Source organism: Periophthalmus magnuspinnatus, chromosome 23 (genome assembly GCF_009829125.3).
Source record: "Periophthalmus magnuspinnatus isolate fPerMag1 chromosome 23, fPerMag1.2.pri, whole genome shotgun sequence".
Classification (NCBI taxonomy): domain Eukaryota; kingdom Metazoa; phylum Chordata; class Actinopteri; order Gobiiformes; family Gobiidae; genus Periophthalmus; species Periophthalmus magnuspinnatus.
In genome coordinates this window covers 10158465-10185295 of record NC_047148.1, presented here as the reverse complement: position 1 = coordinate 10185295, position 26831 = coordinate 10158465, and the positions used below count along the sequence as shown (strand labels likewise).

The following is a 26831-nucleotide window of genomic DNA, read 5'->3' as shown; positions in this document are numbered from 1 at the left end:
ATATGTTGCTGCTCAAGGGTAAAATAACAAACTATTTCTGTGACTTGTGCGGAGTTAAAATAACATTTATCAGAGTCGCCTCCTCTCCACTGCAGACCACATGCGCTCTCTGAGAACCCCTCTCACTCTCCTCTCTTCCTCCTAATCCATGGCAGCAAAGGCAAAGGAGGAAGGAAGCCCGCTGAGCCCCAATAGGAAGACTTTGTGTTGGCTTACATCAGTGCGTGTCTGCTGCAGTTCAAAGCCCTTCTCGGTGGCCCAATAAAGGGGAGGGACCTATCTTGTGTCTGGACAGATCAAAGAGAAGACTCACAGTGAAAGGTCAGGCCTCAGACAGTCTTTGACCAGCGCAGTGTATAGTGCCACGAGCTTCCCGCCAGCGACCATTACTCACACAGTACTGACACAATGACGCCTGGATACGTTTATGCCGCACGCTTTAGGTAATCGATATGAGCCCTTAAGTGGTTTAAACATGTCAACTGAAACACCGATCTCTCTAATGTGGTGATGTCGTAGTCCGAGATGGGCAAACTTAATGTTTTAAAACAAAAATCAGCATTTTAACAATATTATTTTGGTATGTTCGGTATTAAATATATAAAATGTTGTGATGTCATATGAAACCCAGTAATAGTAGGTGTATTTTATGTCACTACAACTTTAAAAAGGTGGGAAGGTAAGGACTTGAAAAGGCACAGTGAGGTACTTACCTGTTACATCCATGATACTTTTTTAGTTAGTAATGACCGGTATGTTTATAATAGACGTCCGTGTAATCCCCCAGTTGTCCAGGTATGAGCCATAGTAAAAGGAAAATTCAAATCTGTCTACTGGACAAAAAGGTGTAGGGCAATGTCCACCAGTAATCTGAACTGAATAAGAACTTTTACAACTTTTTACTATGTTTATAATAGTGTTTAATAGCGCGTAGAGTGACTTTTCCACTACTCTAAATGAAAACACGAGCGCGGGATGAGGAGTTAAGATCTAAATACAATAGAGCTTGTTTTAAATACACGCATACACTCATTTTCTGTTATTAGTTCCAAGTCATGTTAATTATTCTTGTTTAAAGGAATTAGAGCAGATAAGACGTAGCCCATGGCATCATCTATCTATCTTAATTGAATACAACCTCGGATAAGAGCTGTGCAACCCAAACCCAGATTTTCTACAGTAGTTAAAAGATTAAAATTATGAAATCTCTCTCCTCTTTTGTCTATTAAAGGTAAGATTTTGCCCTACACTATTCACCGTCTAGAAATGACTTGGCATGGATGTAATATAGAACGTTTTTCCCTAAAGTAAAATTGTTCTGAATCAATAAAAAATGGTGTTAGCACTCACCAATAATCTTTTACAGAGCAGCTATAGCTCACTGGTTAATAGGTCCCTTGAGAATGAAAATAGCGAGCTCTACAATGTAGGTCTGTGATGTGGCAGTGCTGCTCAATATTGGCCTGTATATGCCACTACACAAATCCAGTCTTTGTCTATCAGAATAATTTAAAGCCCATATTTTGGTACCGCATGAAGCAAAAATTGTGTCAAAGGGAAATTTAAATGCCATTATGTAATAGCTCTGCCAGACAATTCTAAGCAATTCACCGATTTGAAGCTCAGCCACAGCCACATCTCAAAGCTGAAAGCATTAACACATCCTTTTTCATTCTCTGATAATTATGCTCCATTATTTATTTCCTTTTTATTTGCTTTTTTTTGTCTCTGTAAGAAAACAGGGGCTTCTTTAATGTGTTAGGTATTACAATATGCATTTGCGACTTATAATCACAACAGCCTCTAATCACAAGGCTTATGTTTTAGCACTTAGTTATTTGGAGGTATTCCATTAACACAGCTGTGGTAATTATTTAATGGTACTGTAAAACTTTGGTTCATCCTCCAAACATAATTAAATGTAAAAGTAATTCCACAAATAGCTTCTCTTGCTATCCAGCCAGTTCCAGCGTCAAAGTTGTTCAAAGTTACCCTTTTTATAACTCTTACTAGTGCAGAAACTTCTAATTTGAACGGTTGGATCCTCTCCTTTAAGGTGAGATGTAGCTGGTTTAAATTGATCTTATTCTAACCCGCCCACTTTTTCCCGTAAATACAACTAAACCGCGCTTTATTTGTGTCGACTCCTCCGGTTCCTTTCAATGGAGAATATGGGGAACGTTTTGCTGCTAAAATATGATATAAAGTAGGCTGATTTTTGTCAAAAGTTCAATATTTATGTGCAACAACAAGTCAACGCTGCACTGATTCTCTGGGAGGCTTTAAAATGACTCTGTAGTCTGTATAGAACTTATTTGCTGTCAAGATCAACAGCCCCATGCAAAATAATACAACCTGAATAGCTTACATTTAATTTTCATGTTTAGACGCATGTGTATTTTGACAGCAGTAGCTCAAATTCGGCACTTCTATCCCCTCTTCCACCTGAGTAAAATGTTGTGTGTCGTTGGGCCAGACACCTTTCCTCTCGTGTCAGTGTACAATGTTGAATAAAGGTGTAAGTGAATGGTTTAAGGGTCCCTAGATGTGAACTGTTCTGTGGATGTGAGCAATAAATAGAAAGATGTTAAGTTCTTTCCACATACACTTACATTTTTGTTAGAGTGAATCATGCATTAGAAATAGCCCTCTGCTCACTTTCCCTCATTGAATCATCCCATATCCTCTGCTGCTAAAACCTTGGCTCACTGCAACGATAAGGTCTCACATTTGGACTAAAAATCTGTTTATCTGATTTTCAGAGCTGGTGCACTTGGCAGCAAAGAGTGGATGTTTCACTAGCTATGCATTTTCAAACCCCATTTAGTTCGCACATATATTTGTCAAATCATGGTGAACTCCGGCAGAGACCAGAGCCTGTGTTAGGCATCAGTGAACACATCCGACAAAACCAGTGCCACTGTTGTTGATTCATGTAGAGAGAAAATAAGATCATATTTTGTTATGGTTCTCAGCCGGCGAGTGAATCATTGTGTCCTGTTGAACTACTTTGGGTTTTCAGAATGGGATTCAAATCTCACAATACGATGTGTGTGTTCCAGCATTGTGCCGTCATATTTAGTTTAGAGTTGGGAAATATTCAACAGAGGCTGAAGTGGACACTGGCTATGTTTACAGGCACACCAAAAATCTCACCATTATCCGATTCATCAGACCGTTGAAATGATGTAAACAGCTCCATTTGCTGTGAGGAATGTGATTTCTTTCTGACTGTTCACAGCAGTGCAGGTTTTAAACTATTCAAATAAGGGAAAACTAATTTAAGCACATGAATTACGCAAAAAACAGTGCCCAATGAGGCTTTACTAACTGTAGTTTAGCTGTATTTAATCTATTAACGTACAACTAAAATGTCACTTTACACTTTTCAGGTTTTCTTCCCAATAGTGCACGACCAGTGAAAGACATGGCACAGTTAACTCTGGTTCTTGTCTTGTATAAATTGTTACATATGGTAAGTGCATCTGGTCTCATACTCGATGTACTTAAGGGAATACTTCTGTGCAGAGTAGAGGGCTGAAATGACTATGCTGTTAACAACTCCTCTCAGTGGCCCTCCATTCTGAGTCCAATTTTAAAACCAATCTTGTGTAATCAATGTATGTATTTACTTTGGGGAAAGAAAGGTCTAAATTGTGATTTAAGGCAGACCAATTACCTCCGGAGTAACAGGATTACATGCATAGATGTTCAAAATAATTAACTCTTTTATGGACCTGTGGGGTTACAGTGCATTTTACAAGGTCCAGTCTAGTGCACTTTACTATAGGCCTGCAGAGAAGCCCAACTCTTGTTAGAAGAGAATCTATAGCACGAAAAAAGCTGACAGAAGGAGCGCAGCATAGAGTAATGTTACGCATTGGTACTTTTAGTCGTAATCACAGACACTGGTTTTGCACTACGCTCTCTATATTATAATGGTTGCAAACTTGTAGGATAAGCTTTAATATTTGTGCAGATTCAGGAAAAACTGCTGAAATAAAACACAAAATGTAGAACGCACCAATACCAATATGATCAGTGGAGCTGTCCATGGTTCTGAATGATACACTGTTACGCTGTCCATGGTCCTGATTCTAGTCTCGCTGGTTTTTCATTAACACTGACTTTAAAATGTATGTGAACATTGCTTAGATATGTCATTCTATTCATTTGTCCATCCATATACTAAGATCCTTCTTTCTGTTTGGGTCCTGCGGCTGAAGCGTCTTTAACTATACAGGCAAGAGCACAATGAAAACGACCTGTTTCACACTTTGGGTCAAAGTTGTGCCGCTGAGTGGATGATGCAGAAAAAATTAATGGAAAAAAAAAAGACTATGAACACATGCGTAGAGGCACGACTGAAGAAAATACTTCAATGAATGTATTATAAAATGCTTAATCATGTATTGGTGGTGCGAGTGGGGTAGCCAGAAAACTTCTCATAAAAGAAAAAATGTAGCTGATGCCCTGCACTAGTCATTTACATACTTAATCAGGCTCAGTGTACTTAAATAAGTGCTGAAATGTTCAAATCAGAGGTCCATTTTACTTGTTAATGAGCTCATTATTCAAAAGTAAAGTCGCACAGTGAATAAGAAACACCAAAATGCATCATAAACTGTTAAATGACTATTACATGTTTTGACACTCATTGTTTTATTATGACCTGATGGTAACAGAGCCCATGAGACCAATATTAGGTGGGAGAGGGAGGGGGGAAATGCAGATGTATTCCATAGTCTTTTTGTTATTGTGCTGGCATGTTTTTTTTCTGCATTATGTCAAAACAAAATGTCGCCTGATGAAGCTACCTCAAACCTTGAGCATGTAACTTACACCACACTGGTAAATGGTCACAGTTTTTAGCGTTTTTTTCCACCTTACCCATCCACACACACATCCCTACATCTTTAGGAGCTATCTGTGGGTGGGTTAGTGGATCCGACTGCTCTACTAATGATGTTTATGTCAGTTTTAACTTATCTCCTTTGCTCGGTGGTTTCATCTCTAGGTTCTAGTCAATTGCAATAAAACACTGAACGATTTTTTTCTACATGTGGATCTAATGTTTAACAAGTTTAAATCCTGAAATTCAGTCTTGAGATGCACGTATGTCCACAAATAGGACGTGTTTTCCTCTGTGCACCACTATAAACACCTCCATTATTCCCCCAGGTTACCCCTTGCACTAATTAGAGCGTGATTGATGTGTCATTTAGCCCACTTAGGGGAAATATTACAGTAATAAAATATCGCTCCTTATCGATTGAGCAGACACGGGTTTTATGGGATATTAACAATCAATAAGGCATCCAAGTTAATTTTACAAGCTTATTTTTCCACTAGTATCCCGAGCCCCGTCCTCTTGTGGTTTGTTGCTGACGTAATATCGATTTATAAGAATGTTTCACTTTGAGCACACAGTCAAGGAGCGCACTTTTGCCTCTCGCTCCGGCTCCACTCTCCTCTGTATGCAGTGACCGGGAGAGAGGCTTTAGAAAAACCGGAGACTTTTTTTTTTCCCCGTGTCCAATCGAGCCCGCAGCCCCTTTCTCCCCATTCATGCTCTGGATTTTGAAGTAGCAGTTTCCTTGTCAGCTCAGTGCGTCGTAGACCAGAGAACTCGAGGAACGTATGCGCAGGTAAAAGCTGGTTTTACGACGCTGCGGTATAAATGATTGAACACTTTGAGCGTTAACTGTCATCTGAACCAACAGTGAAGAGCAGAACGCACCTCCCCGAGCAAGGAATCAGCCAAGCGGAATTAAAGGAGATCACGCTGAACCAACTAAACTTGTCTTTCGGCAAAGATCCATTACACTGCTTTATTCCCAGCTGGGATTTCTTTGGAGAATGTGACCCTCGTTTTACGCACAGGCTCAGCTCTTTCTAATGAGTTGCTCTGTCTTTCTGGGAGGATTACGCACGGAGATACAAGGTCCTGTTGTTCTTGTACAGCCTTTTTGGTTTTCTAACACCACAAGGAAGTGTCTTTTTTGTTAAATGGCTTCGGTGTCAAGGTTGGGAAGACGCAAAGACGCGTACCAGTGGCCGAGGATGTCGTCAACTTTCTGGGCTGTGGTGCTCCTCACTGCGCTGCTGCTCCTCTACTGCGGTAAGTCGTTACGTTTGCGCGTCGATAATGTGACAGCGTTTGGACACGGACGCGTCATACGAGAATAATGCAAGTGATATTGGCATTCTGTCTTTACTGGTATTGATCCCACTAGTTGTCAACGCGCCAGCTTTCCTCTTTCGCTCAACAGTTATAGGAGAAAAAAAACAAAAAAACGCTTGAGACGTGAGAGACAGCTGTGCGCAAACGTTACGCGTAAAAGCATCCTGACCATAACACTCTGACATTGGCGTGGTCATTAACACGTTTTGTTTTGTTTTTTTGGTACTCCTCTCACACAAATTGAATGGCCATATATCCAATTAAGTGTCTATATCCACTTTATCAATTTTGTCTCCATCTAGACTCTTTCAAAATGTCACCATGATCATATTGTTCTACCCAAGTTTCAATCATATGCCAATCCCACTGCAAATCAAACTCATAAATGCTCAAGTGTAAAAAGAAGTTTAAATGTCACCTTTTGTTTTAAGATGCTGGGTGAAATGTATTCTTTTTGTAAGCATTATGGTTCACACTTTTACCTATACATGACTTTACACATGATGAAGTAGCTTTGATTGGCTGGAGAACCTACATTGCACTTTACTGTTCCTCCCTCCTCCCTCCTCCCTCCCTCTCTTTCCCTGGCATTGCTCACAAATTACTGGAGTGGCCCTGTTTATGTTTATGTATACGTATTTGTTTTTCCTTTCCCATGAGAGTGTGTGTGGACATAATGTACCTTTTTATTGGGCTGTGTAACTGTTATTATAGCCAGACAGCAACACATCATTGTTTTAATCACATAAACTTAAAGAAACTCTTGTGATACACGTACACAGCTACTTTATTTTTAAAAATCTGAATCGATGTTGCACCGTTTTGTCCCTTCGTGGCCAATTGCACATTTTGTATATTGTTTCATGCATCTTATATTGGGTTGCCACTGTTGATTTAATTGGATAGACCCATAACCAGTGATGGATTGTTGTTTTTCAGGCAAATGTTTCAGAAGACAATACAGCCCTCTCCAATTATTGGTTTGGGCAAGTCCCAGCAGTCTCCCTGTGCTTCCATCCCACATAGAAATAGCTGGTCTCACATTAGGGTAAATGTCTTATTGAGTGTGATATGCAGGGAAAGACAGTGGCTTGGGGGAAAGCGCTCCAGCGTGCCACATGCCTAATTAAGTCTCGTGTGAGTGCCTTTAATTTGCCTTTGTCATGCGCACGTTCCCATATCCTCTGGCTGCGTTACATCGGCTGAGGTCATACTTCTGTCATACTGTCTCCGGCTTGTTATGGAGCATCAGCCATACATAGCACGAATCAAAAGTCAAACTCTTTTTTTTTTTTTTCTTTTTTATGAGTAAGTCCCGTTAGTTGGACAAATAGAATAGCTTCCTTTTGCCTGGGGACAAGCCTATTAGGCAAATGCATGCAGTGCCTCTCCTGCTTCTTTTTTATTTCTGTATCGCCTTCTCTTCTTCTCTGAGCCGCGTGAGTCACTTATAAGGAGGTATCCAGCTGGCACATGGTACTTCGGTCCTCTCTATGTGAAAACGCAATAGCCACGTTAAGCTCATTAAAACCGAGCAGCTTCATTCAGTGCGGAGCTAATGATAAATAAAATCGTCTTGTCTTTAAGTACATTAGCCACGCTTGCGTTGTAAAGAAATTATTTACTCTAGCAGCCCCAAAACAAATCTTCCACATTTGCAGTGAGTAAAAATCTGTAGATCTGTAAACACATGCTATATTATTATTATTACGACTACTGCTAATGGCTGGATCCAAGCTGATTAACCTAGTCTAAAATGGCCATTTAACAACAATATTACAACAGTGTTATGTAAGTTGGGGCTGTTTCCAATTGTTCCTGTATATTATCTGAATCCAAAGTGTTGCCACAGTATATATATTCAGTGTATACTACTTCAGGTCAGTAATGAACAAAAGAACGCTATAAATTGAAATGGTAAACGGTCACATTTTTCCACCTTCAAGACTCTCAAAGCGCTTTACATCAAGGTACCACTCACCCATTCACACATATTCACACACCAATGCATGCAAACATTAGGGTGAGGAGGGTTAAGTGTCTTGCCCAAGGAAATAACACCAGCATTCATCTGTAGGAGCTGGAATCGCACCGCCAACCTAACCGCTCTACCAATGATGTTTACGTCCAGAGCGATATTAGTGACATAAAGTGGCGCTGAAGCTACATTATGGCACTGAGTAAGATTTAAATAATGCAAGATAATCCCAGTAAACCATTTTTAAATAGACTGTTTCATTAAAAGACATGAGCTGGAACAAATAAATAGCAGAATGTTGCGATAATTAGCTTTAAAAGGGACTTATTTACCCCTCCACAGCGCAAATCTTATCATATTACAACAAAAATACCACAAATCTCCACACTTTTGCAAAGGAAAAAGTACTCAGGCTCAAAATATATTGTTCCAGCTTTTGTATGTTAATTCATGTCATAATACAGATTCCCTACTATAGAATTTTGGCCATACTTTTGCCATTAGCTTGCTGCAGGTTTGTTGTATCATATGTAAGTGTTATCGTTGCTCGTTGGATGTTTTACAGGGCTTGATTAAACGCTACATTCTGGTAAATATGCTGTTTGAGGCCTCGGGTACAGACTCATGGTTGAACTTTGCATCCCCACAGTGCATTAACTTCATCATATCAGCTAATTCAATGCAAGATTTTATTTATTTTTTCACTCTAAGAAATTTGTACTGAACTTTGCTTTGCCCAGAAGCTGATATTAAACTTGCTAAAAACCCTGTTTAAACTAAGATGACTTTAGATATGAAGTCGACATTGCCGTGTGGAGTGTTATGCAGCCTGTAGGCCTTTAAGTAAAGTCATTCTTTCACATCAACGTACAGTGAAGCATCGATTGTTTGCCCTTGTGTCTTTATGCAGCAGTTATATGGACGTTTTGATTGACATCTGTCTGTCCTTGTTATAATATACGCCGATGTTTATTGAGTTTGTTCATTGTTAGGTTAATCTATACCACTTGTGTTGTCCTTTTAGTAATGCGGTGTTGTTTACGTGCAAGCGGGTTCCACTATATACTAATTCGACGCATTTGCAGGAGTATTTTGATGAAGTATAAGCTACCACACAAACTAGTTCGCAGATAATCAAATGTACTGTATGTGTGAGTAGCGTGAGTTGCTTACCTCACTGTTGGCAGTCACACAGGTCAAAGGGGAGTGATCGATGCCGGGTCGAGGTGCCTAACCGTGCTGGCTGGAGGGGGTCTCTTTCTTCTTCTACGGTGCCCGCGGCCATGTCCATTGATTCTGTGCATTTGTCCAATCAATGTAGCTTGGTGTTTGTTTCAGTCAGCAGTCTGGAGCTATACCCCCAGGACCCAGACCTCCTACCCGGCAACAGCTCACCCCGATCGGACGTAATAATCCGACCTCCACTCTGCCATTGATTCACTGTAGTTTTCTCTCTTACCCCGTATTGTGTCGTACTATTTTATTATTTACCTGTTTACAGTTTTTTTACGGTGGATGCTGGGTCAGCCTGACGCACTTTTCCAATCCGACCAAATCAAAGTAATAAAACAGCCTATCATATGTATTACAATCGATACACTTCAAATTCAATGTTATTTTACGGTTATATAAACAAGCATATATACTGCTTTACCTCAGCACTACAGGAGGGTATAGATGTTTTGTTCAGGCTTTATTAATAATAGCTCCAACAAAACAAAAAAGAGATAAAAGTTTGAAACCTGTGATACTTTTAAAAGTCGATCACACATGCTGTAACACATATTGAAAGTGTGGCCTTTCAACCTGCTCAGCTTTTGTTATCGCCCCACTTTCATTCACGTGGACTTCAGTCTCTTATACTTTTTTGTATTAATTTCCGTTGTCTCATGACCTTTCAGTTTCCTCCTCTATTTGTCCTTTTTCATGTTTATCTCACCATCTGTGTTGCTCCTTCAGTGTCCAAACCGTCTGGCTCAGTGTCTCGTATTACGTTAAGATGTATTATTATTTTACATAAAGCCTCTCCTATATATTTCTTGCACTGTTTTGTCTTTCCAGGTGTTTTGGACCAGGCTGAACGCTTCACAGCCCTGAATGTTGTTCAGACAGAGGCTTGTGCTTTGTCAGCGTTTTCCCTGGTCTCCTCTTGGCTTCTTTTGTCCTTTCTGTTTGACTGCTGACCTTTTCTGCTCTATACCTTCTACATTTTATATTATATGAACCTTGATGCATCAGACTTATTCCACAGCTAGATACAGTATGTCCTTGACTGTGTATAAACATGTGCCGTAGTGTGTATTTCTTCCTCATACCTTTTGGTACCAGTGTCCACATAGTCTCAATTATCTTTTTTTTTTCAATTTGTCTATAAATGAAACATGAATTATATGAACTAGAGCTGCAACAATTATGTCTATCGATTATTCTAGCAATTACTCTATTGATTAATCTTCTTAGAGACCTGTGAATATGAAAATTAGTTGATAATTATTTCAATGATTGATTAGTTGCGTTTAACCCATTACGTGTTGCAGCCCTGATATAAACTATGTAGCTGTAAAGTTTAAAATCAACATATCTGAATCTGATTTTGCTCATAACAATAATAATATTCTTAGAACCCAAGCTGTCTGTGATACTTGTGAAAAAAAGTGCGTAACATTAAACCTCTAAAACACATTTGTGGCCCTTGATTATGTCACACTGTACAATGACTATTCCATGCGTCGGGGATAGCGTTGCTTGCAGAGCCGCTGTGTTTTGCAGCTAAAGGCAGGGGGCTCTGTGATTATAGCATGACTCATATGGAGCCTGTCACCTAGAATCAACATCCAACTTCACACAATCTGCTTTCTCCACTTGGGACACAGCTGAAGGGGTGAGGGAGGGGTGGATATGTGGATGATGTGCCAAAACTAAAATAATATCCAGACTTTCTTGAATCGTAGTTGTTCTTGTAGTATCTATATATTTATATTGTGTAGTGATTAATAAACTCTGTCTCTCACTGTCTGCCACTCTGCTGACCAATAGAAGGAGTCCGTGGAAAAGAGTCTGTCTGTGTCTGCGACTATGGTGCTGCGTTAAATAGAACATCCGTGAGTCAAGAATCGACAATTTCACCAAATATCGTCACAGGGATCAGATCACAACTCCGTATAAAGCCGTATCAGCCTGTACGTGTATTAGAAGTGACATGTATGATAAAAATCAGATCATTTTTGTTACTTGTTTATGTTCATTGGCCTCATTTTTAAATTACTGAACACTGACACGGCAGACATGTGTTTGGGTGCAGGGATAAAGAGGGTGCCGCCGGTGCAGGTGAAGGCTGGAGGTACCTTTATAAGGGGCTAATGCTTTGATGAGAAATGGAGACACACAGGGAGGCAGCAGAGGCAGACGCAGACAGACTTTAATGAAAAGAAGATTTGGACAGATGTGGGGAATCGGCCCAGAGCCATGCTGAGGCCCTAGAACAGGCCTGGGGATGGAGATTGAGCAGGGAATACGCAATAAGGCTCCACCAGCAAGACACCCCTGTAGCGGAATTCGTAATGATAAAGAAATAGCCAACTTAACTGATACTGACGATAATTAAGCTTAAGGTTGCACTGGCTCCCTCCACTGGAAGCTGGTAGTTGTGCATTTGATTGTTTGTGGGATGGTGTAACGCCTTCACACGCGCAGAGGAAGCCCACAGAGCCACGAGGCAAGCTAATCAGTATGCTAATCTGAGCGTGAGCGAGTTGAGGGATGTGCTGTGGTCCTGTGCCCAACTCTGAGAGGAAGCATAGAAAGAGAGGAGAAATTCAACTCAGCAAATATACTAAAGCAGCAAATGAAGCAAAAGAGGCAAATTAGACTTGATGTGCTATTACAAGAGCAATTGCTGGTTTTAGTAAGTACAGAAGGCATCTGCATATGGAAAAGTGTTGTGATAAAATATATCTAGAGGGTGGAATGAATTAGAAAAAAAACAAAACAAAACAAAACAGAATGCTATATCGACTTTTCACAGCTTTTAACCATGTTTTTTTGGCTTGCTGCCCTGAAATGCAGCTATCCATAGGGGACTGCTGCGAAATCAACATTACAGTTTTCAACCAGTGTCAGAGCGGAGTTGTTTCTATATATCAAAAGTATCTGACGCTTTCTTCAATAGCTCTTATAATTCTTAAGTTAAACTCACCAAATTTTAGCAGTAGGTAAACTGAACCTTCTGAGATTTATGACAATATATATGTTTGCAATTGTGAACTTATCACTACTTAAACAAGGGGAAGTAAAAATGACCTAATTAAAAAATATATATATATATATACACATGTTTTTTAAGTGTCCACCATTTTCGATTTCGCACTGAATAACCCTATCCAACACACTTATTACATTTTAAGTTGTTTATTGTCTGAGGTTTATTCACAAACACCTTTTCTTTACGATAGCCCCATCAGAAGAAATCGGGACTAGTCAGGTCTGTGGAGATCACATACTGCCCCTTGTCTTTAATACCAGAGACGCTTGGGGCATCTCTGGTATTAAAATGTCTATGGTAACACCGCTGGATTTCTGAATTTGACCCATGTGACTCAAAGTATTACTGTACAATGAGGGTTCGTTCTTTGGTGCTGTATTTGCTCATATTAATGTCGGAAGGGTAGTTCTAAATGCTCTGAAAAAAAAAAAAAAAAAAGAGTTATGGATTTTTTTCAACTGTCTGATATATCCAGCCATATATTGGTTTCTTATGCTAGTCTCAAATACAACTAAGTATATGATTGTGCGATGTACTACAAATCTTTACACATTAAATGGTACATTGATTGAAAGAGTCGACACCTATAAGCACCTTGGGTTTTGGCTTGATGAAAACTTTAAAATACATATCTCAGAATTATATAAAAGTTTAAAATGTAAACGATCATTTGATTACAGAAATAAATCTTGTATCTCATTGAATTACAGAAACGAAATAGTTAAAGCAAACTTTCTTTCTTTCTGTACTAGATTATGGAGCCTTTACTTCTGAAACCTTTCGATGCACTCTTTCAATCAGCCCTTCGTTTCATAACAGGTAATACATTTAAAAACCATCATAGTACACTCGATGAAAAAGTAGGTTGGCCATCGCTTTCTGTTATGAAGAAAACAGCATTGTATAAAATGTATTTATAAGGGACTACTTAATAGACTGACTGCCTGAATATCTCACATGTTTCCCGAATTTGACAATACAAGGTCTCCTGATTGTTTATATCTAAAAAAGACCGTACTAGAACTGTGAAATGGATTATTTCGCTTCTCAAAATAGAATACATTTTAAGGACTTACAAAACTGGATACATTGGTGCCACTAATGCACTTTAACAATCTGGTGATAAACATTATAATCACACCTGCGTTAAATGGACCTATGCAGTTTGTTTTGTTTGAAAAAGAGTCTGACGCGCTAATTGGGTTCTCCCTGTATAAATAAAAGTGAAAAAAAAACAAAAAATGTAAGTCTCCAGCCTGGATAAATTACAGATGTATTGGAAATGGCACCCAGGTTTGAACTTATAAAAATTGGCTACGCAATTCTCTGCAATATCTCACATTTGCGAACATAAATAAGGTTAAATCATCATTATCAAAGTGTGAAATATCAGACCCGTTTGACTAGATGTCCACTCAAAAAAACCCAAGGACATAAGAAACCCCAACGGCACAAACAAACACACAGTATAATAATATACTTCACCCAATATCGCATTCATTCTCACTCAAGCAGCAACCAAAAGAATTATTATTGAGCACTGGTTGCATCATACAATCAGTTTCCTCTTATCGCTGGTGAAGGGCAGTTACATTGGTTTGGCTTGACAACATACAAAAACATCTTAACCTCTGCAGAGATATGCCACACCAGCCTCACACAAACACCTCGCCCAGTGTTTTCTTCCAGTAAGTGAAGCACTTCTGTTTGTGGTAAATTACATGGGAGGATATGAGACTTCCTTGTTTTGACCTTCAGATTTAAACATGGCCACTGTTGATTCATTGCATCCTTATTGTGAGCGTGCAAAGCCGTACAGACACCTACATAAGCGGGCCCATGTAAACACTCAAGGGCATACACATACATTACAGATATTAATGAACGTTACATCAAAGTAGACAGTTGCAGGGGAGCTTCAAAGCGCTCATTCGGGGTCACAATGGGAGCAATATGACCTAGTTGCGTGCACATGAACTGAAAAAGTGATTAAAATATTCCTTTACTTAATAGGGTTGTCAAAAATCCATGGCCAGATAGTAACTGATACGAAAACTTTAAAGAGTACATGTTGATAGTAATGTGATTTGTTCTTAAAAATGACATTCTATTATGAAAATGGTACTTTTGTAGTTTTAGCATCAAGTCATGTCCACGCTAAGATTATTATTAAAACAGTAGTAGACAGATGGAAGAATATTTTGGCTGTGCTCCTTTTTCTGTTGTACTAACAGAAAAAAAAAGAAAAGAAAAATAATAAAGAAAAAAAAATAAAATAAATACATATAATAATAATAATAATAATAATAATAATAATAATAATGTCTAGCAGAGCAACAATGACAAGTGTTAATATTTATTTTGTATTTGAAAGGCTGGTTGTTCAACTCTATTCAACTCTATGAGCAGCTGTATGGATAGTGCTTATAAATTCAAGTTATTTAGTACTATCTGAGTGGAGGTTTAAAGAAAAAAGTAGAAATAGATTCGTTTTCAGATAAAAAGCACATCTGTCTTTATATTGTGTACCTGTGATTGTCCTTATGTAGAACCTCGTATATATCTAGGGTCACTGCCGAACGTGCAAAAACAAGCTGACTGACCTAGTTGCATGTTGACAGAGAGAAAAGGGGACAGAAGCAGCAGCCATCGCATGCTTCTGCTCCTGGTGTGGTCTCCTGTGTCTGTGTGCGGTTCCTCCATGAGAGGCTGGGGCTGAATCGATGGTTGTTCGCTGTTACTGAGCAGCACGAGGCCTGAGGGGCGTCCTCAGAGACAGAGCTGTGACGCTGCAGCCCTCTAACAATCGCACCTACTCCACCACACGGCTAACACCAGCACTATGCTAAAGCGAGGCACAGCTAGCACAGTACACAGAGACGCCCAGTAGACTAGTCTCCAGTGCATATGTGCACTCTGCTGCTATATTTATGCATACACAGATCAAATGATTGGTGAAAATATAACGCGTGACTACATGGTTTTCCTATTCTCGATGTGGTCTTCATCCCCAGAGTTCCGATTTACGTGATTGACAGGTGGATTTGCCAATCAAAGAAATGCATAGATGCGAATGAAAATGCAAAAAATTAATAAATAAATAAATCCCAAATGAATAAAATACCACAGATGACTGAGAAACATGCAGACATTTGCAGAGTCAATGAGCAGAGCACAAAATGCTGTTAATCAAGAAGTTTGATTTTGGTCAATTTAATTAACAGCTGATTAAGTTTGACCTGTGGCGCTGCAGAAAGACAGGTGACCAGACGGAGATTTTCTTTGAAGAATATGAACTAGTGAGCACCAGTCCTGCTACTAGGCTAAAAATACTGGGTTGTTTAATTGGACTGTGATTTTCCGTGCGTCAGTGATCAGGTCTGGCCTGTTATACATGTTAGCGATTGGAGAAACCAGAGCACTCAGCAAACCTTCATAGACACAATGAACACCTCTATGATTCATGATGCATACTCTGCACTTGACAACTGCTGATTCTTATACATCATTATGAGGTTTGAGGATGGATTTTGTATGATGGACACATGCAAAACTTAACGTTGCAGTATTGGAACAACTACATTATGTATTAGGCCCCACCAAGAGCTTCGAAACTCTATTGAAAAGTGCTGCTTGCTCCTGACATACATTTGACAAGAATGCAGTGTTGTTTTTATGTAAACACACTGAGTCAGACGTGTGAGAAGCCTGCTAGTCCATGTCACCCACTGAGACACTGGGAGTTGACTGACCTCAAAAATGCAATAACTTGTAGGTGAAGGCGTGCACATATTTGAATACGTTATCCTATTTTAGAATAGCCCGGAGGCTGTTCCTCTGCAGGGAGGGACCACTGTCAGGAGCAGAGAGGCAGCAGTGATGGCCTGCGGACGTACATTCCGAAAGGGACTGCACTTGTGGCGTTTTCCACTGAGAAGCCCAACATGTGGAGAGCCACTTTCTGGACCCCAGGAAATGAGGCCAGAGACCACATGCATATTTCAGCAGCATTTTACAGCATTTCTTTGCAAAATGTAAAAACTGTAATGGGAGTAGCCAAATGTGTTCAGTTCATGTTGTCAAACCACCACAGTGCAAAAGGCAAAAAGAAAAAAAATAAGTTTTAGGAAATATCAAATATTCAGCAGCAGGAGTCTTTGTGCGAGTGCTGGGACACACTGTGAAAGGAAGAAGGCCACAGGCGATAGATTTTACCGAACACTGCATTTGTGTGTGCGACTGGTGCAGAGAGCAAAGCTTCACACCATCAGGTATATGTTTAATTCAGATAATCTAGGAGGCTAACAACAAATGGGACAAAATGCTATGAAATTAAAGCCTTCAGTTCCTTTTACATGCTTTAAAGTTTAGTCATGTTATTATTAGTAAGTATTTTTTTACATATGTAAGCTGGAGATTATAAGAGCGTATGAAAAACACAGATGCACTTCAAGTCATTTGTAGTCACGTCTGTTGTTCTGATTGAAAGTACCAAGATAGCGCAGTAAGTGTTCACTACCAATTGAGGGTCATCAGTGCATACTCCCACCTTGTCTCGCATCTGAAAAGGCTTTTATTGCAAGTAATACAACTTCTACTACCTCCATTACTGATCCCACACTTACTCCTATTGTAAATTTAATAAACACTAGGATCCCAATTTCTTCCTGTACAAATAACCTTAACCTTGAGGATCCTTTGTTCTCAATAACACAGAGCAACATTCATTCATAAAAAAACCCCCTGAAACACAGCGGTCATTCAGTTATTTTGAATTTACATTGGCAATTTGTATAATTCCGTGCAGCCCCACATTGGATCGATGAGTGCTGGCCTTTCAGTTGACAAGCCTAATGCGCACAACACTTCTAAATGCAGATATTCAATCAGATTCTCTTCTCTTTTCAGTATAATCTGCTTCTTGTTAAAGGTATTGATTGAGGTTAGATCCTGTTGCAGAAAACAGGGAAATAAAATATACATTAAAGGTACATATATTACATAAAAGTGATTCTTGTGAGCGTTAAGCCATGTTATAATGCTGTTAACTCATCAAAAACATACCTGGAGTTGTGTTTTGTTTCATTTACACATGTTTGAGTAACCCATTATTATTAGTCTGTCTACATCTCCAAAGCTCACAATGGTCTGTTCCACCTAGTGATGTCATGAAGTGTTGGTTTTCAGGTTTAACAGCTTCCTTTTACCTTTAGTTCAGTAGAGATTGGCAATTCCGCAGTTGAAATTATCAAAATGATTCTAGTGAAGGTGTATGGAGTTTAAAACACATGCTGGAGCACTTCCTGTTTCACCACATGACATCACAAGGTGGAAGAGAGCGTTTTCTGTTTGAGATAAGAAGTCCACTTAAATATGCAGTTTGTGTGTTCAACGTGTGAATGAAACAAAACACAACTCTAAGTATGTTTTTGCTGAGAAAACATCATACGGTATCTGTGTAATCTCTCAGTTGTCCAGGTCTGATCCATTGTAAAAGCCAAAAGTTAAATCCTTCAACTGGACAAAAAAAGCTGTAGGAGTGAAGACGTTTCGCTGCTCATTTAAGCAGAATGGATGAGCAGCGAAACGTCTTTTATTATCATTTTAAAATAGATCAGAAAAAAGCATAATACGGGCCCTTTAATGTTCATAATTAGCGGTGGGAGATATAAAAAAATGGAGATATGACAAAATTTCAGTATCAAGTATATTGTCTCTAAATGGATTAAAATGACTGAAAGGCAGACAGAAAGATCTTGTGTAATCTCCCAAATAAGTGTATAAAGTGATATCTCTACACTTTTGTGGTTAATTTTATGGTCCATTGATGTTTTGTGCAGTATTTGAACCTCAACCAAGGTATTTTCAGGCACATTTCAGCACATTCCTGATGCATTGTTGAACTGTTGTCTTAATATCATTACAGAGATAAAAAATGAGGATATGAATGTTGTTAATATCAACCCCTATTCATATTAGATATTTTCAAAGGACATGCATTCAAGAAACATGGACTGATGCCAACTGCTTAGTTTAGTTTATAAATATGAATATAAAAATAAATCCTCGCTCTCAGCATTTGGTCTTTTAGTCCAAAACTAGTTTGAAATCTTTTTGCCCTGTCATCTCTTACCACATTGTGCAGAATGGTATAACTGAAATAGTCAACACAGTGTACCATGTGTGAGTGTGGCCTTTAGCCGAGTTGTTCCACAGAAACAGCTTAAAACTAGCTAACTTTACTCTCACCCACAGCGCTGAGACACTAGATTTGTTTTTATTAGCAGTAAAGCCCAGTTGTCAGCGTGGGGCCTGTGTACCAAAAGTGTACTCACTTTTGTTATTGCAGATTCGTCTGAAGCCGGTCCTCTCACTGCTGTGCTATGGCCTCAGTTTGCATCCACAACAGTAGGCTCTCGATACTAAAAGGCATCTGAGCTACTTTTCTGTCTCAGTTTTACTTTTAAAGAGGACATAACATGCTGCTTGTATATTTAGTATGAAACTGACACGCGTGGTTATCATTTTACATTTGTATCATTTTGAAAACTGCAATATTGATCTAAAACGGTAATAAAAGCAGGTCTATTAGCTTCCTGTTCAATACTGCAGAACTAATAGACTCCGCCTCCTCATAGTAGCATTTCATTGCAACAGCAGTAGATTTTTATTTGTGTGTTTTTATTGTTAAAATATGTCTACGGGACATTTAGAACCTTATATGTATGATCTGGAGCCAAATATTTTGAACAGTTGCAAGTAAGTACAGAGCAGGGGGTCGCGATAGGAAGGAAAATTATTTGTGATCACCTGTGCAACAAAAATTCAATGTACTGAGATGTGCCACCATGAACTTGACTTGTGTAAATAAACAAAGAAATGTCATTTGAGTTAACGTTACTCACCTGTTTCCAATGCGTTTTGGTTCCTCCCCATTTGCCCTGTTGGTTCATTGTCATAGCTCCACAGCTGTGAAAGAATAAAGCAACATGGCCATCATAATAGCAAGGTAATATGCTGTGACATTTACCTAATGTGGAAACAAATTGCAAAGTGTTTAGAGTTTGCAGTTGAGTATAATCATAGCCACAGCCATGGCTAATTGCACCTTAAATGCTGCATGTCTCGTGAATTAATCTGATGTCACTGACTTTAATTACCACTAAAACAACATGTATAATATTTACATAACACATGGCGCTGGATGGCTGCGAGCTTAAACAGGTCACAGTCAAAGAGAACGATTATTTATGAAAAACAACATGCTGTATGCTAAATGTGCTGCTAATGACGTTTTATGGTAAGAACAAATCATAAGATACAGTAGAAAGTTATGAAAAGTGTTTCTTCAGTTTCAATTCGGAAAAAGTTTTACATGTTTAGTGAGAATTTGGTGGACTTCATTTTTATTTGTGGCTTCAAAAAGAAATAGGCTCTGTGCACAACAGCACCCAGCAGCCTCACTGTTAGCGTCACTACTTCCTGTGTAGTTGTATCTCTGTGGGGTTTTTGTGCAGAATCACGCTAAAATAAACAAATATTTAAAGATAAGGCAGTGGACGGGGAGCTGCGGGGGGATGTCACTGACCACATGACACAAATAAAATGAATACTTCACTAGAGAGATATTTCTGTCTCAATGCTAATACCAATGCTAATTTTGAGGCGTAATAAATATTAACACCACAAACTGAATTATTCTACATATTAAAAAAATAATAATAATCATAATAATACATACAAATAAAATAAAATAATAAAATAATAAATAAATAAATAAAATAAAAAAGTAGTCTTTACTTTAATGCATTTGAATTTTAATAGTTAGTTGTAAATTGTAATTTTAGGATAACAAAAATATTCTTTAAGGTAGACTGTAACTTTTCCAATGGAGGGTCTTACACCTGAGTTTATCGTTTCCCCTGGCGTCTATCTCCATGGAGAAATAGGTGACGCCATCAGGCCATGTGATGGGTTAAATCTGTGGAGAGGAGAGCCCGCTCACAGTAAAAAGCATATTCTTCAAGGTATTTTTACCAACACAACACCCCTTACCCCCGCGCCTATTCATTTAAAATATTTCTTGAAACCTTGTGAAACTATATACATTTTTGAATAATTAATTTTTTCATAATTCAATGCAAAAGAACCCACTTCTGAGGCAGTGACAAAGAAAAGTGATTAATTGTAAGTTCTACAAACAATCCTTTAAATTGTGCGAGACGGCTTAATTGGGTCGGGATGTGAGCGGCAATGGTGCGGTGCGCGGGAGCCTCCGGAGGATTGGTGATGTGCTCCGATGGTTGTTTTGCCCGCGGCCACTAAGCCCATTCAGAGAGATGCTAAAGCTACTCCCCCTTTATTACTGCAAAAAGCAATTGCTTGGAAGAGAATGCCAGAATGGTGCTTTGAATTCCTGGAGGGGCCCATCACTGAGACATGGACCACGGAGCCGAGACAGCTAGCATCTGGAGCAAAAACACAGAGCTAAAGTGGAGAGTGGATGTGAGGTTTGAGGAAGGAGATAGTCTAAGGACAGAGAGAAGAAGAAGAAGAAGAAGAAGAAGAAAAGGGGATAGTAGGAGGAGTTAAGAGGGGGACAAGGAGACTGGGGTGAGTGAGTGGGACACAAGGAAAGGCTGATATTTTCTGAGCAGTTTTCAATCCAATCTTTTTTACTATGGCAAGGATTTCTTTGCATAAATGTACAGAGCAGAATCTAAATACATATATATTTATAGAGAAAGTGCACACTATATAAACTTTTACTTAAACGTGCACTGTGCAACTTTTCTACTTGTACTCTTGTTTTCATAGAGATGGATATGTTTAATGCTATACTATGAAACATTCTAGGCAAAAATAAGGCGGCAGAACCTCCACCGGAAAAGTTACGCAGTGCACTTTAATACTAGAAGTCAAATTTCTTTCTATTATTCACAATAGTGGGTTTCAAACCTTTACTTAATGGTGCAGTGTGCAACTTTTGTACTTATTTTTTCTACCCTTGTCTTAATAGAGATGGATTTGCTTAATGCTTTACTGTGAAACATTCCAGGCAAAGATACCATCTCCATGGAGACAAGAAGGTGATGTACCCTCCAGTGCACTTTAATACCAGAAGTCAAATTTCTTTCTATTATTCGCAATAGCGGGTTTCAAAATGTTAGTGTGTTATTACTAGGTCTTATGTGTGTATTTGTCATCTTAAAACACATTACCTGTTTGTCTCCATGGATATGTTATTGCATTGCCAGGAATGTTACATAGTGCTGTTTTAATACCTCCTGCAACTTCATATCTGTTCCAAAATATAGACCATAGTATAAACTTTTACTTAATGGTGCAGTGTGCAGCTTTTCTACTTGTGTTAATAGAGATGGATACGCTTAATGCTATACTGTGAAACATTCTAGGCAAAAATAACATCCCCATGGAGACAAGAAGGTGACGTACCCCCAGACAAAAAAGTGATGCAGTGCACTTTAATACCAGAAGTCAAATTTCTTTCTATTATTCGCAATAGCAGGTTTCAGAATGTTATTGTGTTATTGTTGGCTCTTGTGTGTGTATTTGTCATCTTAAAACACACTATCTGCTAGTCTCCATGGAGATGTTATTGCATTGCCAGGAATGTTACATAGTACAGTTTTTATACCTCTTGCAACTTCATATCCATTTCAAAATATAGACCATAGTATAAACTTTTACTTCTATGGAACTCTTTCTGTTCTTGTCTTGATAGAGATGGATACGCTTAATGCTATACTGTGAAACATTTTAGGCAAAAATAACATCTCCATGGAGACAAGGAGGTGACATACCCTCCAACAAGGAAGGTTCCAAAATGTTAGCACGTTATTACAGGGTCTTATGTGTGTATTTGTCATCTTAAAACACACTACCTGCTTGTCTCTATGGAAATGTTATTGCATTGCTAGAAATGTTCCACAGTTTGGCTTTGAATATATCCATTTTTCTTGTTACACAGTGCAGTTTTAACAGCTCCTGCAGCTTCATATCCATTCCAAAATATAGATAATCATGTCTTTGCGTGGTGGGTGGGAGATGGAAAGCACCCATATTCCATTTTGGACTTGTTCAACCTTTCCTGAAAACAAGAGCACTAAAATCTCTGACACATTGTTCTCTGCTCCGTGTCCTCCTTTTCAATAATTAGTCTCTTGTTATATTCATCATAATGTCCTTGAGAATGCCTGAGGGCTCAATATTAGTTGGAAACAGACCGGAATTGTGATTCTTAGCTTCCTCTAACAATGGTGAGTGGTGGAGACTCAGGATGGGGTTGACAAGGTACCAACCGAGAGATTTGCAGGGGGGAGTTCTGCACAGCCAATGAGACAAAAGACAGACAAGAACATTTGGAGGAGCAGCATTCGACAGGCGGTTGGGGAATAGAGTTAGCTAACACAATGAAGCCGTGGCCGACAGACTGGAGGCAGAGTGGCTCTCAGAAGTAGAAACAAATATTGCATTAGAAGAGACAGAAGCCATTTATCACACAGAGGTAGTTAAACTGACGAATATCGGGACCCCGGGCCAGCTAGATACATGTCGTCAGCAACAGGAAATTGTGCTCAAGTCAAGTCCGTTAGATCAATCGACTTGTGTCCTTCAGTGACTCCGAGATAAGAGTAAAAAACAGCGTCTGCACACTGCTCTGGGTGACTTTTTAGTGGCCCTCAAATAACCCCATTTGCGACTCGTGTGTCTTCATCTACGTGTGCTTTTTGGGCGTACACGCTTCAAATTTAAGCTAACAAAACATAGCTGAAATCAAAAAGGCATCTGACATTATTTATACATGAAATATGAATTGTGAATGTGTACTGGGAGTGTGCATTGTGTGTTGTTGAAAACTTAAAGTCGCATTATCCATTTCTTTTGGTGTGGAGTTTGTTTGTTCTTAGTATATCTGGGTGCGTTTCCTGGGTACTTCGTGAATCTAAAACATGTACAGTAGTCTAATCCTCCTGCTAGGTACTCTGGAGATGGGTCTGTGAGCACTGCAATGCGGTCACCCACTCATCCTGACAGGTTTCCCCAGCACCATTGCAGGACGGGTCAAATGCAGAAGACAAAAATCCCTACAATCTCACAGCAGCAGTGGTATGTAGATACAAACGTGGCAATAATCAAGCTAAATGTTAAAAAGCCAATGTGGTATTAACTTTTCCCAACCCTACGCAAACGTAAGGGGTCGTGATAAGGGCATCAGGCGTAATCTGTCATATTAATACATTTGTGACGTGATTTGCCAAAGTGACACCGGAAAGGAATATCCGGGAGACAGGAAAGACTTAACGATGAGCCTGCTAAATATGCTAATTATAAGACGACCTCACCGTGAAACCATGCCCCTATATGCCACCGGAGAAGCTTAAGTCGTGAATTCTTCCTTCTTTCCTACATACTTTATACAACCTGACTGTCCCTGGACCTAGTGGCATCGTCTGACAGCCACATTCACTGTTAATGTTGGAGCAGATAAATCTTATGGACATTTATAGTCCAATTGACAGCTGCACTCTGCTTGCACCTCTCTGTCACACAGACCTGACGTGACAAACAGACAGAACCGCTCGTTTAACCTGGGTTTGACTTCGGTTCTTGACTCCCGTGCTCACAATCTTTGGCCGTTTAAGTGCTGATGTAGGGAGGATTACGTACTGTTTTAATGACTTTGAGTAATTTAAAGAAAAGCCTGGATTCAGACCTAGTTTACACTCATTGGAGACCTAGTCCTTACCCAAAGTTAACAGCACCTTTCACTATATACACTTTAATTTGCACGTACACTTTAATAGCACACGGCACTTTGAACTTTATTTGCACTTTAAAAAAGACAATTGCACAAAAGGATTTTAAAATGCTTATTTAACTTGTCTGCTTTTACCCAGTTTTAAGTCTGGAGGCACAGTGGCACTTTAATTGAAGCTGCGTGTCCTGGAGGGCCAAGAGGACAAACTTAAAATTGACAGCTAATTAATCAAATTGGATATGTGCAATATTAGTGCCATGTTTGTTTGAGAATGTTTTTAAATTTGCAGTGTGTAATTTGTAGTGTTTTTAGTGAAAAAGTGTTTTAAAAATCTTTAACTTACCACCTTTGTCCTTGTGTCCAGGTATTAAAGAGGTCCCTCAGGAAACAAGCTCCCTTAAAAAGGTTCCGGGGCAGGACCAAGGCAGGGAATGTGTAGGGGAGACATATTGGATGTTTTAAATGGTTTATGGGTTTTAAGTATATTTGGTGTTTGGTTTTAGGGTTTATGTGTTTAATATGTATAAAGTTAATTTGGTTTATGGGTTTATTTGGTTTTACGGAGGTTTGAGTTTTAAAGAGCTAATGTTATTTTTTTAAACACCCCTATTAATTAACAGTAGTTTTATGCAGTTAGTGGAACAGTATAAACGGTGCCTGAAATAATCATACTATGTTCTGCTGCTGGAGGAGGTGCGGCTTCGCTAACCTCTTTTTGCACAATGCACTTTGATAATTGATGAAAAAAGAAATAAAAATTGTGGACCACACCCGTGCTGCTGTCTTCTGTCCCACATCCTACCGCTAAAGGCCAGCCCACATCACAGTCCTGAGCAAGCCTAGCCCCCAGTTACATGCAGGGTCAAATGCAGAGGAGAAAATTAGCAGTCTGTTCGACGGTGGAGTCAAACAGGTGACACAACATGACAATTTAAAGGTCAGATCTGAGGAGAGAGGGGAGCCTTAAAACACCGACAATGAGTTAAATTAAATGATAGATGTGCGAAAAGCTGTAGAAGACGTCAAGCAGAGAAATAACATCCCCGTGGAGACATAAGGCGACGGACTCTTCGCAAGAAAAGTTACATAATGCACCTTTAATGTTGGGTATACGTTATATAAATTTCCTTTTGGGGTTTTGATGGAACCATAAAACAACTTATTTGAAGTGGTCCATATTTGTTAGTGTTCACATTACCTGTCCCTCAGTTTGAAATGGAAACATTAGTTGTGCGTTCATACCCAAACATTTAGCTTTCATTCTTTTTCTGTTTCTTCTTTTTTCCTAAGTTAAGCCGCCGACACTCTCCGTGATTGATATGGAAATTATAACGCGCTTGCCCTCATTTATCTTGCACTGTCCCTTGTTGCTGCTCCGACAGGCATTTTGGGATGCAGACACGATGAACTGATTTGTGGTGGGTGTTGTAAAGAACAAAGGGGTGCAGGGTAAAGACTTGAGTTGAGACCCTGCATGGCTCAAAGGATAAGGTGGGTTTGCTGCATTAGGGATTCCCAGGAGTTCTTGAACTCTTTGAAAATGGATGGTGTCCTATTGAATGTTTGACAGCACCAGATCTGTAAACATCTATTGCTGACAGATACGGTCAGGGAATAGGAGGGCATTTTTCAGCTGTTTGTGTTGCAATCAGGATAAAAGTGTTTGTGTGTATAAAGGTGAAGTATTTAAAATCTTATTTTTGAATCTTAACTGTCACTAAGACTTCATCTGTCTGCTTTTCATAGTAGTTTTGGGAGTAAAAAACAAGGCAAGGCAAGTGTATTTAGCACAATTCGTACACAAAGTGCTTTGCAGAATAAGAAAGACATTAAAATACTATACAAACAAATCAAAATATAATTCATCATAAAATTTAAAAGAGAAGTGTGCAGAATAAAAAAACAAAACAAAAAAACGTTCAGTCATATGCACAGCTAAACAGAACCATTTTGGGCCTGGATTTAAACATTGTCAAAGTAGAGGCCTGTCTCACATCTTCAGGAGGACTGTTGCATAAAACTGAAACGCTGATTGCCCATGTTTAGTCCGTAAACGCTGGTCACTCCTTGAAGTGAAAAGGGGGACACATCTCAAAAGTTGATGCATACATTGTATCTGACAACACACTCACATGTGACAGCCTAACCGGTGATTCACAAGACCCTGAATGTTTCTGAGATATTGCAATTTAATGTTCTGAACACTCATAGAGCTCAATGCAATCGGGAAATGGGTTTTTGCTGACATTTACTGAACTCTACAACATCTTAATAAAGGTACAGGACAGGACGTCTTCAGGAACAAGAATATATATGATTGAATAACTTGACAAAAAGAGATCGAACCTTATCATTCTAAGGAGATGGTGTATAGTAATAGTTTCATAGCTTTCATTTTCCAATTTGATCTTATGAGTTATCTCTGACATGTTAGTGCCATATGAACCATCTCACACTCAGAGGACTTCAGGGACCGGCCTCCTGCTGGTGTCCAGAGACAGAACTAAACATGGGAAATCAGCGTTTTACTTCTATGCAGCTAAAACCATTGAACAGTCTTCCTGAAGATGTGAGACAGGCCTCTACTTTGACAATGTTTAAATCCAGGCTCAAAACGGTTCTGTTT

General features: G+C 39.1%; 1 protein-coding gene across 1 annotated transcript in view; it reads left to right on the top strand.

Annotated features, from left to right (window-relative positions):
* Nucleotides 1-5625: 5625 nt before the first annotated feature.
* tafa5a (TAFA chemokine like family member 5a) overlaps nucleotides 5626-26831 on the top strand; it is a 217133-nt gene continuing 195927 nt past the window's right edge. Inside the window, exon 1 of the mRNA XM_033990384.2 lies at nucleotides 5626-6121. Coding sequence (XP_033846275.1) covers nucleotides 6010-6121 — 112 coding nt within the window. The 5' untranslated portion in view covers nucleotides 5626-6009. The remainder of the gene's footprint in view (nucleotides 6122-26831) is intronic.